The sequence below is a fragment of the Lissotriton helveticus genome, chromosome 7 (assembly GCF_964261635.1).
Source record: "Lissotriton helveticus chromosome 7, aLisHel1.1, whole genome shotgun sequence".
Classification (NCBI taxonomy): domain Eukaryota; kingdom Metazoa; phylum Chordata; class Amphibia; order Caudata; family Salamandridae; genus Lissotriton; species Lissotriton helveticus.
In genome coordinates, this window is record NC_136068.1 from 353388972 (window position 1) to 353407212 (window position 18241).

The window sequence follows — 18241 nt, forward strand, 5'->3', positions numbered from 1 at the left end:
CGAACTCTGAGCCCCGTGGCTGGTACATAGGTCCCGTTGGTCCTTGACCAAAGTTGAATGGTGTGAAGGGAGTTGGTCCTGTGAAGTGTGGAAAGTATGGTTGAGGTTGGTATCCTCGCCATCTTGGGTATTGTTGGCCCTGTCGTCTCTGATAGCCCCTCTGTCGTTGGTTGCTGTAGGTGCTTGATCCAGAGGAGCCACTGTCAGAACCATCACTTTCATTGTCACTGTTCACATTCCTTGAGGTGTAATCATCCTTAGTATATGGATATGCTGTCTCGGGAGTGAAAAGATCTTTATCCTTGCCCAGTTTTTTAAATTTGCTTTGCTTCAGTGTGGCTTCAAAATCAGCCATTTGTTGGTTTAATTCATCCAACCTTCTTTTGAGTTCTGCAGGTTTTATATAGGTTTTTAGTTGTACCTCAATTTTCTGTATGTCCAATTTCAATTCTTGTGTAATTCTTGTGGCGGTCTTTACTATGAGTACCAACCAATCTCGTGTACAGTGCCACGAAATCAGTGACCATTCTTTTTTGAGGACTTTATCATTCTGGAAGATGAAGGGCTCATTTTTGGCCAACAGACCCTGTGGTGCTATCTTGTTCCTCAGGTACTCGGTCATTAGTAGGCCATGAAGTGTTGCCCTTATTTGTGTCTTCCTCAGGTTGATTAGTTCATCCCAGTCTACAACGCTGGGTGCTGGTTCAGTGTTGCTAAGCCCTTCAAATGGGTTGAGGGCTGCCAGGATCTCGTCAATAACTTCCTCGCCGAACGTGAGTCCGTGTTCTGATTCCATCTCCGTGTGGTTGAGCGTGTATTCTATGTGTGTAATGTGTTGATAGTATGTGTCTTGGTTAGGATAGGGGAGCTCCCGCAGCTGTGCGCTGCCTGTATACAACTATTAACAACAGAGGGAGAGAGAATTATCTTGAATGGATTCGTTCTCCCTGGGTTCGTTTTATAAACAAAAGGAATCCATTGGGAAATGGGAAGGAGGTGTCCCTAAGATGGTTGGGAACACACTTGTTGTTTTTGGTATCCATCACACACCAACAGGCCCCTTGGTGTCATGCTTCATCATTGGGGTCCTCGCACCCCTCTATGGGATGCAGCGTGCTGCGACCTACGGTTGCGTGGGAGCACTTATATTGGCTATGTGTGGTGTCGGTGAGGGAATTTATAAGTGAGTGCTGTGGTGGGGTTTGATAGTGAGTGAAGTTTAAAAAGTGTCTGGCTCGTGGGGTAACAAAAAACATTTTTTAATTGGCCCCCGGGCTGGTACTAATAAAAGGGGTGAGAGCGGAGGTTTGGGCGTAACCTATGTGCGCCACCTCCTATGTGCGTGTCAACATGTTTCGGTGTAAAAACACCTTCTTCAGGACTGGGGTACACATATCCCCACCTTACTCACGTTTCTCTACTTCTTCAGAGTTTTTATATACTAAAAAAGTGAGATTTACAAGTGCAGGCAATACAATGTACCTACTGAATGACTGCTATTTTGCTGACCTGTAAGGAGAAGGACAAAATTTTTTTTTCTGGTGGTCCATTCCTTAAAAAAAACCATAGGCATATTTACCCGTGGACACAGTCACAAAAAGGTGCGGTTCGAAAATCAAGACACGTTAGTGCAATTCTACACATGTGGAACGTGCCTGTAGTGAAAATATACATATAAAAAAGGGGATAAATACTAGACAGACACACATGTAACATAAAACACACACTCTAATTTTTAGGCGTATTCTGGGTTGTAGTCAGCCCATGTGATACTTGTCGAGTCATAAACTTATTGTGGAAATAAGAGGATTCTGTGAAGCTCACAGTGGGCATAACATACTGTTTTGTTAGGAGTTTACTACTCCATGATACCGTATTAAACGTAGGGGTTACTCGTGCTTCCTTGCTGCCTGTGGGGAAGAAACACAAATACTGCTTTACCCGGTACTCACATATTTGATTTTTATCTCACCATTTTACCGGTCTTAACCAGTTTTCTTGCATGAGTTAGTATACGTTTGTATACTGACATGGTTTTTCACCATAGTTTTGATACTACCCAGACGTTTTTGACCAGTGTGATATACGTTCGGTCTCACATTACTCAACTGGTTACAAAGATTATCCGCTTGTATATGCTATCCTAGTGTTTAGTTTATGTGACACTTTTCAGCATGATCATGACTAGAGGTATTGTTACAATATAGAGAGTTTGGCATGATTTAGTCACTATTTTTATCACCGTTTTGACTTGGACCGATCAGTATATTTACAGTATGGAGTAGGCCCTTATGCTTAACATTCAAATTCAAGGTCTGCAATCACAACATTGCGTTAGCCCAGAATCATCGTTCACCACACCAGTGTATGTGGGATGACTACGGATTCTTTGATGTTTTGGGTTTTCTCTTTTTTTTTTAACATATGTATTCCTCTAGAACTATCCCTTGACGAAGGGCCTGTTGCCGAAATGCAACGGGAGGGATGGAGAAAAGGGAAAGAGGATTGTGTCTAACAATGTTATGGATTGACATTAGTGCTGATACTAAGCAATGAATGAAAATTGAATCCAATAAGAAAGAAAACGATTAAACATGGTCTACCTGTTGAAAAACATTTTATGTTTCACTTCATGTTCAACATTGAATAACTAATCAACCCCGGACTGCAGGGATCCAGTAGTGCAAAGGGGGATGGACCCTCTCAGGGCACGCTATTTCTACAACTTGGGCAAGGAACCACATCTGGAGGAACAGGCGAATTCAGAGGGAGTGGGGCGGGTTCCAATGCGTATACCTTTAAAAACGTGGTTAAAAGTGAGAAGTATAGGAACATTTTGCTAAGTCATGGGAACTGTCAGCGGCTACTAGGTTATGTTAATTTACTGGAATTGCATTTCTATGGGTAATGAAGTGGGGCCAGTAGTACTGGAACTATTTCCTGACTGGTTGTTGGCCAGGGTCATCTGCTCACTAATATTATCAAAATCCTGAGCATGCGAGTGCAGCAATTGAACAAAAACTTTAAATGGGTAGGGAAGAAGGTAGATGAGATGGTATTCTGAGGCATTACTTTGCAATAATGTGGTTCAATTGTACATTATGATGTAATATTCCTAAATAGATGGCTATATTGTGTTTATTTCTATTTCAAAAATAGTTTTTTAAAGAAGAGACCAATAATAATCAAGACTGGTTTTCGCAATGTGTGCACACATTTACTGATTATTTTTCGCACTCTACTTTAAAACTTGTCTGGCACTAAGTTCCACAATTAAAACGCTCAGATGACTTTCATTTGTGCTGGCGGGGGAGGTGTGGGGCAGCAGGAAAGGACTATACATTAGAGGACTCATTGCTGCAAGAGAAGGGGGTTGTAGAGGAACAATAGCGGCTTGTGCTGTGGAGGGACAAAATAAAGAACCTGCAGCCAGTAGTGTTGCGTAGTTCTGCTCCTCTATTTGCTGTCACAGGCTCCTAGACTCCACTGTGGCCAATCCTGACGCTGCTCTCATGTCATGAGAGCAGAGTCAGTATTGGCCTAAGCGCCGAGGATTTGCGCTCCCAGGGAGACTGTGCCTGTTGTCTCCGACCCAGCAATACAGCTGGTTTGGAGAAAGCGTCAGTGCGCATGACGGTTTGGTAAACCTTCATGCGCACTGATCACAGTGCACTACCACTCCTCCTGCAACTGTCGTCCCCCAAGGCCCGCAACCAAAGACTTGGCAGGAAAGGAAAAATGATAATAAAACGTGTTTATTATCATTTTATTTTTCCTTTCCTGCCGTTTTGAGGCAACTGGCGGGGGCTGACGTTCCTCCACCAAAGCGGAGGAGCCAGGGCTGAAGGAATGCCCTCAGTGTTATATAACACATTCACTACACCCACAGAGTGGGTCATCAGACTGTTCTGTGTGCTTGGAGTGGGGGCATACATCTCCCAGATTTCACTGCTTCCAGACAAGCAGCTGCGGAGGAGTGCCCTTGGTGCTGTATAGCACATTCACCACACCCGAACCGCGGGACCCCTGACTGTTCTCGTTTAGCTGGGGACAAACTACAGCTCGCAGGGTTTATTGCTGACCGAGAAAAGAGCTGAGGCCATGGAGCACAATTACAACAATCGCAGCACTGGACACGTGGGCTGCCCCTGGGTGAAGAGTTGCTATTTATGCACCTTTCATGCTGCTACACTTGCAAACATGGCTGCCGCTCCTTGAATGTATTAGGCCCTAAGCAGTAAAAAGCCCTGGCCCCCAAATCGGAGCTGAACCAAACAACCTCAGATACCATAAACTTGTTAAGACTGAGTTCCTCAAGAAATCATTTACCTGAGTCTCGTTTGGGTTGATAGTCATGATTTTATCCCACTGGATCCCAACATCCCACTGTACGTTGGCCTGCTTATCATACATCGGAATCTGTACAATAGCGCTTCAAATGTTATTGCAAGGCTGCAAAAAAAGTGCTACAACATTACTACAGAAAGCTTGTGTGGTATCCTGCTCTTATTGCTATGTATTTCCTCCTTTGTCTTCGTTGCGCTGCTGCTCAACCAGAGTGTGTGTGATGTCATAGAATGTTTATGTGTGCCTGGTTGAGTGAATGTCAGTTAGAGTGTGTGAGCTGAGCAGCTGGGATGCTGCTTCCGGTGGGGCTGCTACCTCATAACTTACAATTCCTGTAAACTATGGCTCCTACTTGAAACTGAGGAATACATCTTCATTTTGTTTCATCATCTACGCTGGCTACCCTCATTCTTAGAATTCGTCACTGGCGACGAGGATGGGATACATCTGTATGCATCCCGAACAAATCTTTATTTGTACTGGTGATGGAGCAAGTACCCTATTACCCAAACCTTATTTGCTAGTTGTACATATGTTGTTGGGACATGTTTTTGAGCTCAAACCATTTTGAGGGGGTATGTTGCTGCCCCAAACTTTACTTGCATTTCCTATTGATGGGCATGTTGTTTCGCTCAAACCATTTTACATTTTTATTACAGGTGAGGGTGCATATCAGTTGTGACTTTTACTGGTGATGGGCATTTGTCTTATGCTTAAATCATTTTGTTTCATCATCTAAGCTGGCTATCTTACATCTACAGCTTGCTTGTGAAAAGAAGGTAGGAGTTCCTGAAAGTCAATATACAACACAAATTTATGCTTTAAATATATTTTTTTATTTCATGTGTTTTTCCATTATATTATATACTTTTTTTTCAGTCAAGGACAACATTACAGTCTAACAATCGAAAAAAATCTCATGTTACATACACACAGGCACACTACATAACATTTTTTCGAGGCATGTTGTGTCTGTCACACCAATCTATCCATTGCAAGTTTAACCGTGTCTCACAAGTAGTGTTCCTCCCATTCCAGCAGACATTGCTTTAACACTCTACAACACTCAAGAACATTTTAGACATCTCTTTGTTTTAAGTCAAGGTAAAAAAACATAACACCACTGAGCAGATTTTCAGTTTTACAGTGTGTAGGTGAAGTCGGAAAGATTTCTGTCGGCTTCCGAACCCTTAGCATTGCTGTTATAAGATGTATGGCCACCGAAGGCTTAGTTTCAAAGGCCCCAAAGTCACCACTCAGTGAAGATAATAAATAAATACTGAACTTGGTTTTGCTTTATTGTTCTGAATATTTTACACCATACTTCAAATAGTGATATCGTACACGCTCACACACACACTTACAAGTAGCATATTTCCTTTCCCTCCTAGGCAGGTGGTAGCAGTCACTCAAATAGAATAGGGACATTTGATGACATTGTAAGCAAAAGGGATCTAGTGAAGGGTAGGCGCTAGCCTCAGAGGTGGCCTCGATGGAGAACAGTAGAGTACCTCTGAAAGACCTGTAGCACTAGGGCACAAACTGATTTTGCCCCACTCTTATCGGCCTGTCAGGGTAAAATAGCCCGATTCTCCAGCTGAGCTCATTGTGAGGTATGAAGCTGCAGTTCCAAACAAAAAAGTCTGCCTGTCCAAAGTGTTCCATTTGCACTGTCTGGGCAGAGGCTTTTTTCTTGCATTAGTTAAGGTTTGGAATTAATCTTACCTGCGTTTATAAAACCTTTTCTCCTTGTATCAAGGTGAGGGTATTTAATAAGGAAAAGGGCAATTAGAGTAATTATTGACCAGTCACACTTGAATGATATCCCAATTAGCACCCTTCTATGACAATGTCTCATCCTACACGAGAACACTCAATCTGACTTTCCAAGTCTACTTCAGACATGCACTGGTTCTTGCCTAGTGTCTGATTGGAAACTCCTCAGACCTGAAAACCATTGACAAGAGGGTGTACTACAATATGGAAACCATGATCCCTTCATGTGCAGAAATGGTTTTCACCTCCGATTGAAACTAGAAATCAAATGGACACTGCCCTACGTTTGTTTCCTCCCTAAGCCCCTGACAACACTACTTTCACGTCTCTCGCGCTAACAGGACGACTAAGTCTATCAAATATGCTTATTCATCAATGTACCAATTTCCTTTTCTATGGGTATGGGCAACACAACGGTACACATGTGCCAAATAAACCTGTTTTATTTCTATACCATCATGTTGAAATGAAGTCATATGGTTGATTAGTCTTGTGTGACCATACATAAAAATGCCTTGTGATTTGTCTCCCTTTCTGTTGTTAAAATTACATTTCTTCAGAAGGCTATGCCGTACAGTATTTTGCTGACCGACTCAGTTACTACAGGTCATGGGGCTCATCTCAGATCTTTTAACATGCTCCACGGCATACACCCGCCTGCGAGAGATGAATTGCCTCATCCCAACACCTGATTTCTACCTTAGTCAACTGAATGAAAATTGTGGTGGAAACCCAAAGTAGACATAGCAAATGCGGTCAAGAGGGAAGTTGCTGAGTTTAAAAGCACCATACCAGAGTCCTTTCGCACATGACTAATCTGACAAATAATTCCTCCCTTCTTCACACTATCTGGAAACACACAAAGTGACTAATAACACGATACTTGATACTGCTTATTTTTTAACTGGGGTAACCTCCAAATAAAAAATGTGTATTTAAGTTTCTAATGAACAGCAGAAAGCCACTAAGAAATGGAATCCACCCTTTAGGGAACTGCAGCTTCAGAGTAAAACTCACAAGTGGGGGCAAAGGTTTGTGCCCCATTACCATGCATTCCTTGCACACTTGCACAGACAGATGTCTTAACACAGGTTTTGGCAAAGTGCTGGTGTCATTCCTACAACCAGTGGTCGTCTTTCATAAACTGGCAGTAGTTCATGTTGCAGCTTTCCAAATGTAACAGAAATTTACCACATTTCATCCCTTACCCCAAACGCTCATTCAGATTTTGCATAGGACTTCCCCAAGTGTTTCTTAACATATTCAAGTTCCTCAGATGTTACAAGATTCACAAAGCAAGCAGTGAAAGGCACATACACAGTGAATACAGTATGAAAAGGTATTTTGTACATAGCTGGGACTAGCTACAAGAGGTTTAGATTAGGGTTGGGATAGTCGACCCACTGAATAGGAATAGTAGCCGTGTTTTCCAGATATCTGCAATGAATATGTATAATATTTTGTTACTGGCATCCCTATAGGGCACTTCTGCCATTTCTGTAGTACTTTAGGAGTCTGTGTCTTTTATGGAATCTGGGATTACCTCCACATATCGATTCCTCATTGTAACGCATACCAAATGAGGCCCTGCCTCCACCCACTTTTAAGCGTTATACTGTAAATTTACTTGATAGCGCCATGAGTCCATTCTACTTCACTGATGAAGCCAAGCATAGGACCAACCGTCTTCCTTGCTGTGCAGGTCCTGCAAGACACCAGCCCTATCTCAGGGGCAAACGTGCAAAATGATCTGTTGTTGATGAGTTTGGATAGCATGGGATATGTTTGTATATAATACATTTTACTGGTCATTCTTAAAACCGACTCTGTTTTTCTATGCTGTGGGTCGACGTGCCCAGCCCTAGCCTTGATTTCAATCCTTCTTAGTTTCTAAAGAAATATATTGCTTTCACTTTAATGCTACAACCTTCAGCTGAGGCATCAGTTAGGGTTTGGTTGTGATGGTGCAAGGCATTAGAAATTTGAACCCAAAGGAAGCAAAACCTCGAATTGAATGAAATAGTTGCATTTCTGTGTTTTGATTATTCAGGAATGGGTAAAAGCAGCACTGTGGTGCTCCACTTGGCAAGCAGGTTAGCAAGTAAAGCTCTGTGGCACCCTCAGGTATCAATCTAAAACAGGATTTATCCTTGCACTTCAAGAATACTAACTGTTGATAATGCAGGGCAGGCCTAAGACAATTGAGCACTTAAAGTAGAGTACTGTTCAAGGTAGTGGGACAGTAGTAGACACTCTCTGCAGGGTACTATGCTACGTCAACTGTGTGTACATCTGATCATTGCCCCCTTTCAGCTCGTTTCAGCTATTATTTTTAGCTCAAAAATGTTTTCTTTACATTTGGTCACGCAGTTCCCTTGTGCCAATGCAGATATCTGTCATAAACTGTCAGATCACATACCTAGGGGTTGTCCAACATTGACTACTAAGTGTTGAGGCAAGCATGGTAAGCATCAGCTGATTTGTCTTGACTGTGTTCTGCATGAGTCACCAGCTGGAGATGAATCTCATAGACTGAAGTGATTACAAGAGTAGTTGCTAGGTAGGAGTGGGATTCCCCGTCCTCAGTAAACATGCCACAGGGAAACACGGAGATGGGGATGACATCAGCCATCCCTCTTGGCAGACAGCAAACATCTGACAAGTGGATTGTAGGTCTATCACAGAGTCCTAGAAACTCTGTGAAAGAACTGCATCCTTGATCTGGTATTTGATGGATACAGGTCTGGTGCAATATTCAGTAGGACGAAGGGGCAACAGAAAGACTCTACAGTTAAGGTCAAGAATGTGGCCAAATCTGAGAGAAGCTTGGAAGACTGGGTACTAAGGGATTTGGGCAAGTGCAGGAAGAACCCCTTTTGAGATGTGCAGATTTTGCACTAAGATGTGTTTGTTGTCTTTTACACAGATCTAAAAATTATTTAATACATTTTTAATTATCATGCTCTGCACATGCAGTAACTGGTCACAGGGAAGGAATTTACCGAAAATGTCAGAAGTATACTAATATGTTACATGAATAGTCATGTCATTTCCCAGACAGGACAGAGAGCCTCCCCCAGTTGACCCCGCCATGTCCTTCCCATCCAGAGTACGTCATAGAACCAAACCAAGCTCAAACTGGGTAACGTACTGATACCCAGTGCTGACCACACTGGTGTTGCGGGACAACCAAGATATCTTACATTTTAGACGTACAATCTGTTTTTCACTGTTTTTGAAGCTTCAATGTACTGAGGAACCCTGAATAATTACTATTCGAAACGTAACACTCTTTTCGCAAGAGCCAACTGCTCACTCGTGTCAGTGTACTCAGAGGACTGGGTCTAGTGAACACAAGATGAGACAATCCTAGCGCTATTAACGATGTCTCAGGAAAACTATGACTTCTCTGGAAACAGGAGTGGACTGGAATTAGAAATATTATCATTCAAGCTGCACAACTTCATCACCCAAGTTTCATCACATCCCATATCACATGCTAAGAACATTTTGACATGACTTCCTGTGTTTCCCATTTTCTCTTGTGGAGCAAGGAAGTCTCACAGTTGTGTTTCCTTGAAAGGCAGTAGTAACATGTAAACAGTGGCAAGCTATTTCTGGTCATGCTATAAAAAATATCGAGCACACAAAATGTTTACAAGGTCATACTTGTAATTTAGGATATGCACTCTAGTATCCTAAGCGTCATACAGAGTCTCAGAATCCCAGGCAATCCTGATATGTGCACCCTATCCTACAATACAGAAACACTCTACGTCCCTGAGTCCATGCGGTTGTTTCTCCTATGAGGTGGGGTCGTGAGATAATCCCAAACTAATAACTATAGCGTAAGATGCCATCAAAATATTCCTAAAGACTTTGTCTTTCAGTTTTTTGACACTGTTCGTCACAAACACATCACACACCAAATTACATGTTGTAAAAACATAATGCAAACTTACATCCACTCTTAAAATATTTACACATTTTTGTTGTTTGAGCACCTTTGCTTGGGTGTGGTTTTAGAGTTGTAGGGTCAGGGGCAACCTGTGGTTGTACTGTTCTGGTGAAAATTGTGCTAGGACGTCTGCTGCTGTTACCTGCTCATTTTATGTCAGACAGGTTGCACTGTCCCTCCTTACCAGTATACTGTTTGATTTGATTTTTTCTTGAACTTTGGGTTGTAAAGATTAATCAGAGCCTAGGACAATATAGAGTACTCGGAGAATAGACTAATTTTCTACTGATCTCCATGTTTAGAGCACTAACAAATATGAGTCCCTTTTGTAAGGAGCGTAGGTGTGTAAAGGAATTGTTTGAGTGAAAATCAAGTCCAGTATTCAATTAAACCTTTATTTGGGGTTACCAGGGTGTCTAAATTTGAAAAGTGTTTCTCTCCTTGGAGTCTGTGGTTTGGAGGCTTCCGGCAACCTATTCAAAAGCACACATTCAGGTTTAGCAGTACAAACACCAACACTGAAGTCCTGAAATAAGCGTGAAATAGAACCTATATTTTCTTGATTGGCGACATGAGTCTAAACATAGGACTGCTTAGGCAATAGCAGAGGTCAGGCTCCTGCAATGCAAGAAAAATCCACAAAACGGGGGTTCTTTGGCATGATCTAACTGGCCATGGGGGTAGATACTGCTCCACAAAGAAATATGTCTACAAAAGAATCTGCATAGACATCAGAATCTAACCGGCACAGAAAAATACAGTGTGAATTAATCAATTAAACTTTTCAATAATAACTTTTAACTAAAGGGCCAGGTTACGCTCTTTTTATTCCAATCGGTTTCTGGGTCGGATACAGAGAAATCTATTCATATCCAATTTCCTGTTGAGAGCAACTCTGACCGACCAGTCCATCGCCTCCAATGGCCTTCCAAAATGGTTGCAGAGAGATGCTTCCAAAGCTTGTTGTCTCCGTCAGTACTGCAAACTATCTCGCTTCTGCATGCCTCATCGTTGGAGACCGGTGCAACCTAAAGCACCTTTAGATTGCACCACATGGGGCAGACAAATGCTTCAGATCTTCTGGTAACTTTCACGTGCAAAACGGGTTTAGTTAAGGCTGTTGAGCAACCATACTCCACAGGTTTTCACCAGGAGTACTGCGACATAGAATTTCAATTTAATGAAAACTATAATCAAGGCTGAGACAATATGGTGGTAACTCATGCTAGAGTCTCTGAAACCCATTAAACTCCTTGTCTTGCGTGGACCTAATGGCAAGGAAAGGACTCTTCATCTGGTAACACCGAGTGAAACCACATTTTTTTTAATTTTTTAATCGTGCCCAAGGTTCATAATGGCAAACATTTATTTTGCTGCAATTTGTTGGGCCCTACAATTCTTAGGACATTTAAGAGCCCCCTGTGTCAAATATTTTGGGCACCTGGTCATTACTTGACCGGAAAATGCCCTAACCCGCTAGGCATTATTGGAAAAAAAGTTATGCATCTCAGGACAAATGACAACCACACATGAAGATGGGCAGGCTGGAACGATGAGATTTCCGAAGAATGTCCTACCTCCTCATTCATGTGTGCAGTGTTGCAAAGGCCTGTGTCACCAGGACACCTCTAGCCATCAAGAAACCATGTTGTTAGGTTAACGTTTGTCAAACGGTACGGTAATTTGATCAGCTTCACGTTCAAGGTGTGAATTCAAAATTAAAAAGAAGTCACTCCGACAAGGGCTGCATCTTCAGGTCTTTGGTGGAGCCTCACCTCAGTTTGAAGGGAGGAAACTGTCCTTTTGTGGGAGACAGTGAAATGGATGATTACCCACATAATAACCACTTTTAAAATACACACCCATTTCTAGATTCACTTTTTGTAGTGACGCCAGTGCTTAGTGTCAGCCTACAAGATCGCTATCTCTACCTCGACAGGACAGACAGAGGTGGTGCTATGCTTGGTATCTACAGAACTATTACCACGAACAGGCCTGGCAATCTTTTAAACTTACAGAAATGTGTGATAACAGTTAATGGCCTACTAAACCTCAATACCAAATCCCTGCCACCAAGGGTGACGCAATCAGAATACCAGAATAGGATGTACATATTTTGCCCGGTTACTTGGGCGGGCGGGGCGTTAATGAAAGTCAATGACAATCAGGACTAATCCACCCATAGTACTACAAAATGATTAACCAATTTTATACAGCAATATTTAGAACTCAATAATAATGGGTACTCATAAGCATGGCTGTGTTTGGGAAACATTCCCCTTCACACATTTATTCAAATCCAGTAGAGTCTGGTTGTCGTTTGATGAATCCATGCTACCCAGTAACCTATAGACAACCTTTAAAGATGCCAGAACTGTCTCACCTATCACACTAAGGTACACTAAACAACAACCAGATCATATGGAAGTTTGTTGAGTTTGCAATTTTGTGCCTTGAGAAAAAGACATATAGGAAGTTTGTCTCAGAGGGACTATCGGCTGAGGGAGCCACAAATGTGTGTTGGGTTCATAATATCATGGTTCTTGATGGTTGCTTGGCTCATCTCGACTGTCACCCCTCCTTTCTGTAACACCTCAAACTCTGTAAGGCCTCTCCTTACTTCTCAAATGGTATTGCGTGTATGCCTCTGCTTTTCAGGTTTGTTCTGATTTCCATGTGATGCTCCGTGGCCATACCTTTGAGTGCTGCAAGACCAACAAGAGCATTGTCAACTCCGAACATATCAAAGACCGTTTAGTAATCTACAAGACACACAAAATATGGGACCTATCATGGGTTGTTAGCACTAGATGAAAGATTCCTAACTATGTTTTTGAATGTTTTGTTTCAAGAATGTTGAAGGGGATGTCTTTGGAGATGGGCAATAGGCTACAAAGAGTTTGAACAGTTACTGCTTGCTTCTAATGCAGGCCAGAGCTTCCCAGGGTAAGTGCAAGTGCCGCGCAATGTCCTGTCTGTAACACCACCTTGTGCACATTGTGTTTTGAATTCTCTTCCTTTTCAGCCATCTCTGGTTCCCACCTTTCCTCCAACATCGTTCCACCTTCTACACGTTCGTCTCTCACCATCTACCACATACATATACCTTCTGCTGTAACAGCACTCCTCCTTCAAAGCACGTTGGGACGTTTTAATGGTCCCCTAACACTGCACTTAAGTCAAAAGCTGAGGAAAATAACTTCCTGGGACAATTAAAGCTCAGCAATATCAAGCTCAAAATGTTGCCCAATTAAACAACACAGATGGATTGGGTTGCAAGAGTGAAAACTGTGGCGTTGATGAGGAGACGGATTTCAGTCTTCAAGTGGGTTGGATGCGGCAGAAGAAATGGAGGAAAGAAACAGAGACTGCCATGAAGAGTCAGAAGAGAGACTATCCTCCGCCTGAAGGACCCTGTAAGAACCGAGTGTGAAAAACGACCCCAGAGCAGCTATAGCTACCTATTCCCAATTATTGTAATTGAATGGTGTCAGTCTGGGGCCGTAGGTCAAGATAATTATATCACATCTGGCAAAGGGCCAACACGTAACTCGAGCCTACGGGGCCACCTGTACTTGTGGGATAGGACAGGTAATTTATTTTAGACCAACTAGGCTCCGTGTGCTCTTTCAGTCAATTCCAGCAACGCCTGTATGATGATACACACTCCCATCATGCACTCTGCCCTGCAGGTAGTCACCCTCGCTACTGAATGAGGGCATCGGTCAGTATTACTGAATATTGATTTTGGGCAGCTTTGAAATGCTAGGCAAGTGCTTGTTACTTCTTGGTGAGCCAGCCTCCACTCACAACCCTTTCTCTCACATTACTGCTTTCCGACATTTAACCCGTACGTCACGGAAATTATTTTTGGCAATAAATATACTTTATTACATATAAATAAATAAAAACAGCTGAGGTTGATTAATCTCTAGAAAATAAATTAAATGAACCAAGTGATAATGTTGGTGTGGGAGGTCACAACAGAGGCAAGAGTGCGTACGTACGCATGTGGGGGTGGCGGTGGTAGGGTACTCGGGACAGGCGCTCTTTGTTACTTGGCGGCGATGTCTCCCCGGGATTTCTTCAACTCGGAAATTAACGTGGTACTCTCACTGTACGAGTGGGTAGTGAGTGTGTGGGTGTGCATCTAGAAGGCCCTACTTAGACTGCCCACTGACTGCTGGATACTACGCAGGGCTTAGCTTTCTCCTTCTGTAGGAAGGGTGACAGCTATTTGTAGACTACTAAGGGCTGGCCTCGGAGGAGGACGTAACAACTAATCAGGAGTTTGACTGAAGACTGCTTATAGTTATTCCTTGAACCACATCAAACAAGCATTTGCAATGGAATAGGTCTCGCATTTATGAGAGTTTGAGCAATTGGCATTGTAAATTACAATGCCTTTTATTAATGCGTTGTGTTTAAAACAGATAAATAAAAGGCACTGTCATTTACAATGCCAATAGCTTAAACTCTCGCAAATGCGAGACCTAAAGCATTGCAAATGCGTGCTATAAAAATAAAAAAAGTGTTAGGAGAGAGCGTGTCCTCCCTACAACAGGCAGGACAAAGCTACTTGAGAAAATAGTGCTTGGAGACTGTAATTAAAGCCTACCGAGCAACAACACACGCAACAGGGGGTGTCACTATAAGAGGTTACAAAATGAGACAAGGCGGTACTAAGGAGGGACTACTAAGCCTATTGACCAATGAACAGCCACAGTTCAAAGTGGGCAATGACACAAACCAATGAAAAATGTGGGCGGAGCCTAAAGTCCCTACCTCAATACAGAATTCCTCACAGAGCAGCGCATGAGCTGCCCTGGCTCGACCTAAAAAGGAACAACTGATTCAGGCCCTGAAGCCAAGAAAGCCAGGGGGGATATACCAGACACTGAAAATAGGGAAAGTCGGTCAGAGGTATCACAGGGTGCTACATCTGGTGTGAACAGTCCTGGATTCTAGTAATCGTATTCAGCATTTATAGTGTGGGTAAGAAATATTCTAACTATAAAAATGCAAAATAACATCTGGATGGACAGCTCATACTGGGAATCACTGTGCCCTTTCAACAGTTCCAGTGTGTACTGCTGCTTCCCTGGAAGCCTCCCTATCTGCAGCCAGATGTTTCCACCCTCCAACTGTGTATGGATGGATATCTACTGCTCATATAATACACCAAGCTAAACCTCCCACCACTACATAACTGAAGATTTATATAAAGCAAGTGATCTGCCTATGCTAGAAGACACTCTCAAATGTTGTCAAGACACCAGTTTAGGGCATAAAATGGGCAGCATGAACTAGCCACCTCATTCTACAAGTCTTGTAACAGGACAGGTGGTGGCTATCCATATACCTGAAAGAAACTGGGTAAAAGCAAAGACCCAAACCTTGTTTGTCTGACTGTAGAATGACCAGATGGAATAACCTATTTTGAGTTCAGGGTTGGACAGGACTTATGGTCCTACCTGTTGGATAGCTTAATTTGTTAATGGACCTGTTGGAAACTCTGTGTGTGACCTGTTGACCAAAGGTCAGAATCTCATTAGGCCTGACTCAACATTTCATCCTTCTGAGGTTGATAACATGAGAACTGGTAGTAAATAATAATTCGGTTATAAACTTTGTATATAAATCAGACATCTTGGAAGGGATTGTTCATTATAAGATTCACCACTATTATTAGTATTTAAAGAGTTACTCTGGTGGGATGTCTGATCTAAATAAGTGTTTCTTCACCAGAGACCGAACCTCTCTGTAGTGTTACTGTGGCATCACAGATGTACTTCCCATGATGTTCCATAACGCAGTTCCGAGTAGCAAACTGCTCTCACTTTCGATGCTAGCTTATATGGAAGATAACCAATGAGGTGTTGTTTTGTGAGCAGATCTTGCCACAAAGTCGGCCATCTCGCCATACTGCTCAGCATGCCACACTACAGGCCACTTCTGGTGATCAAATCCACCTGAATGGATCATGGGGCTTGAAATTAGAAGAACAGTTAACAGAATGGACGGGAAGGTGGATTTTAAGAACCAGTAGTGGACTGAGATGGTGAACACACTACATTCAGCACTGCAGCTGGGGCGTAACCTGTTTTGGAGTTCCGAACAAAGCACATCATACAGCAGGTTGCGAGTTCAGTTTCTACATTTACCAATGAACTCCGACTGCAAACCTGAGCAAGGGTGTTACAAACAAAAGTGAAAAGTTAGAAAGAGTTAAAACAGGGAGGCATAGTGTTGATGGGCCGCCATCTGAGACCAGAAAAGCACCATTTTCTGCGGCCCAGCACAGCTGTTTTTTTTACAAGTACATCAAAACAAAAAAGGGTGTTCTCAGAAAGGGAAATGACTAGTGGGAGGGGGAAAGACTAAAGAACCACTACCCCAAAGAGGGGCGGGTAGTGGTCTCCAAATGCGGTTAATGCCCCTTTTGTAAACTCCCTGTAGCAGGGCTAGTAGTTGTAGACGCGCTGGCTGGGCTGGTAGACAAAGTTGCTGAAGTGCTTAGCCCGCCGCGGATGGACTTCCCTGGTGAGATTCTGTCGCTGCATGGCCTTGCGTGACAGCTTGTGTCGTTCCACTCGTTCCTTCGCCCTCTGGATCCGACAGACCTGGCTCACCTTCTCAAGGATGGCAGCTTTGGTGGCAATAGATGTGGGGTGGTGGGTAGCACGGCGCTCCACCCTGCTCCTGGAGGCAGGCCTGGAAAAATCACAAAGCAAAACAAGACAACTAGTTAGTTAAGGCTAGACTATAAGGAGGCTAAGAGAATGAGACTTGGACTGTGACTTCGGGGGGAATATGTACTATGCATGCAGCGTGGTCAGGCTGTGCTTCGGTTAGCAGATGAGGAGGGCAATACTTAAATTGTGCAGGTGAGCACCACTGGCACTTATTTCAGGGGATATGGTCTATATTATTGCGGTCCCTCAAACTGCAGGCAGCCTTATTAAAAATTCTGAAGACTGCCTGTCTCTCTGAGCCTAGGCATTCATGAAACTCATCACGCCTTCATGCTGCTCCAACTAGATTCATAGGCCAGCCGACTGTGCTGTCTGCTGCACTCATAGCCACGTCAAACTATGTGTTTTGGGGTTAACTATCTACCAACGAGGCACCAGGGAGTCTTCATGCAAACAAGCATTGGCAAAGCCAATAGGTCTCGCCTGTGTGATCTATTGGGGTTGCCAAAAGTTTGTTTTAGCCACGATGCCCAGTATCCGCAATGCTGTGCAGCCATTAAAGTTTAAAAGAAAAAAACACACAAAAGCCTTTGCCGCTGCACCTGTGTCATTTTGTAGGCGTGCACACCACACATGCCTGTGCCTGCATAATGACACGTGTGTGTCCACCCCACCCCACCCCTTTTAGTTGCAGATCTGATTTGGATTGATATCTAAAAAGGAAATAAACAGTGGAAACGTGTTTTTTAAGTCAGCTTGGAGAGGGGAAACAACACTGGGGTGGTGAAGTACTCAGCAAAGCAACATGGAGGAGGGTGAGTGTGAACAGCAAAGCAACGCAGGGAGGATAGGGGAGAGTGGAATAAACACAGAAAGGGTGGGGGCCCAACTGCAAAACAACTGGTAGGGGGGCTGGAAGGGACGTACAAGTAACAAGGGAAAGAAACACGGAAGGCATGAGTGGCGGGTAGCAAGGGGCAGAAGCACACGGAGGAGTGCAAGATGGAAGACTGCAAGGAGAAGTAGTCGGGCAAGTGAGAGCAACGTGGAATGCAGGGAGAGAGATGTACACAAGGGAGATGGCACAAAAACACATGCGCTCTAGTATAGTGCTTCACACACAAAAAATAGTGCTTGCTGAAGTATGCAGTGGAAGCAGCGATGAAAGTCAAAGAGACTGTAAAGAGGCGATGTACTATGGTAGGGACAGACACAAGATTGACAAGCTGGCACACGAATAAGAAGCAGGCAAGTGAGAGTGACAAGGCAATCCAACCAATGGTTAGCAATGGGTGGGCTCCAAGCCCCGCTATGTTCTTGGTAAGACACAATAAGCCTTGCAACAGACAGTGTATGCGCTGTCTAGCAGGCTCGACCTAAAAAGGAGGTCTCTACGCCACCTTCCTTTGAACACCTGCTTGACGTGGACTATGGCTGCCTGCCTCCAAATGCTGCACAGCTCTGT

The 18241-nt window shown here is 43.3% G+C and overlaps 1 protein-coding gene across 3 annotated transcripts in view; it reads right to left on the minus strand.

Moving 5' to 3' along the window:
• Nucleotides 1–5160: 5160 nt before the first annotated feature.
• The window catches only part of TP53INP2 (tumor protein p53 inducible nuclear protein 2), a 71132-nt gene continuing 58051 nt past the window's right edge, over nt 5161–18241 (minus strand). For all 3 annotated transcript variants that reach the window (XM_078652170.1, XM_078652169.1, XM_078652171.1), the window contains exon 4: nt 5161–16795. In XM_078652170.1, the coding sequence (XP_078508296.1) occupies nt 16546–16795 (250 nt within the window). In that variant the 3' untranslated portion in view covers nt 5161–16545. The remainder of the gene's footprint in view (nt 16796–18241) is intronic.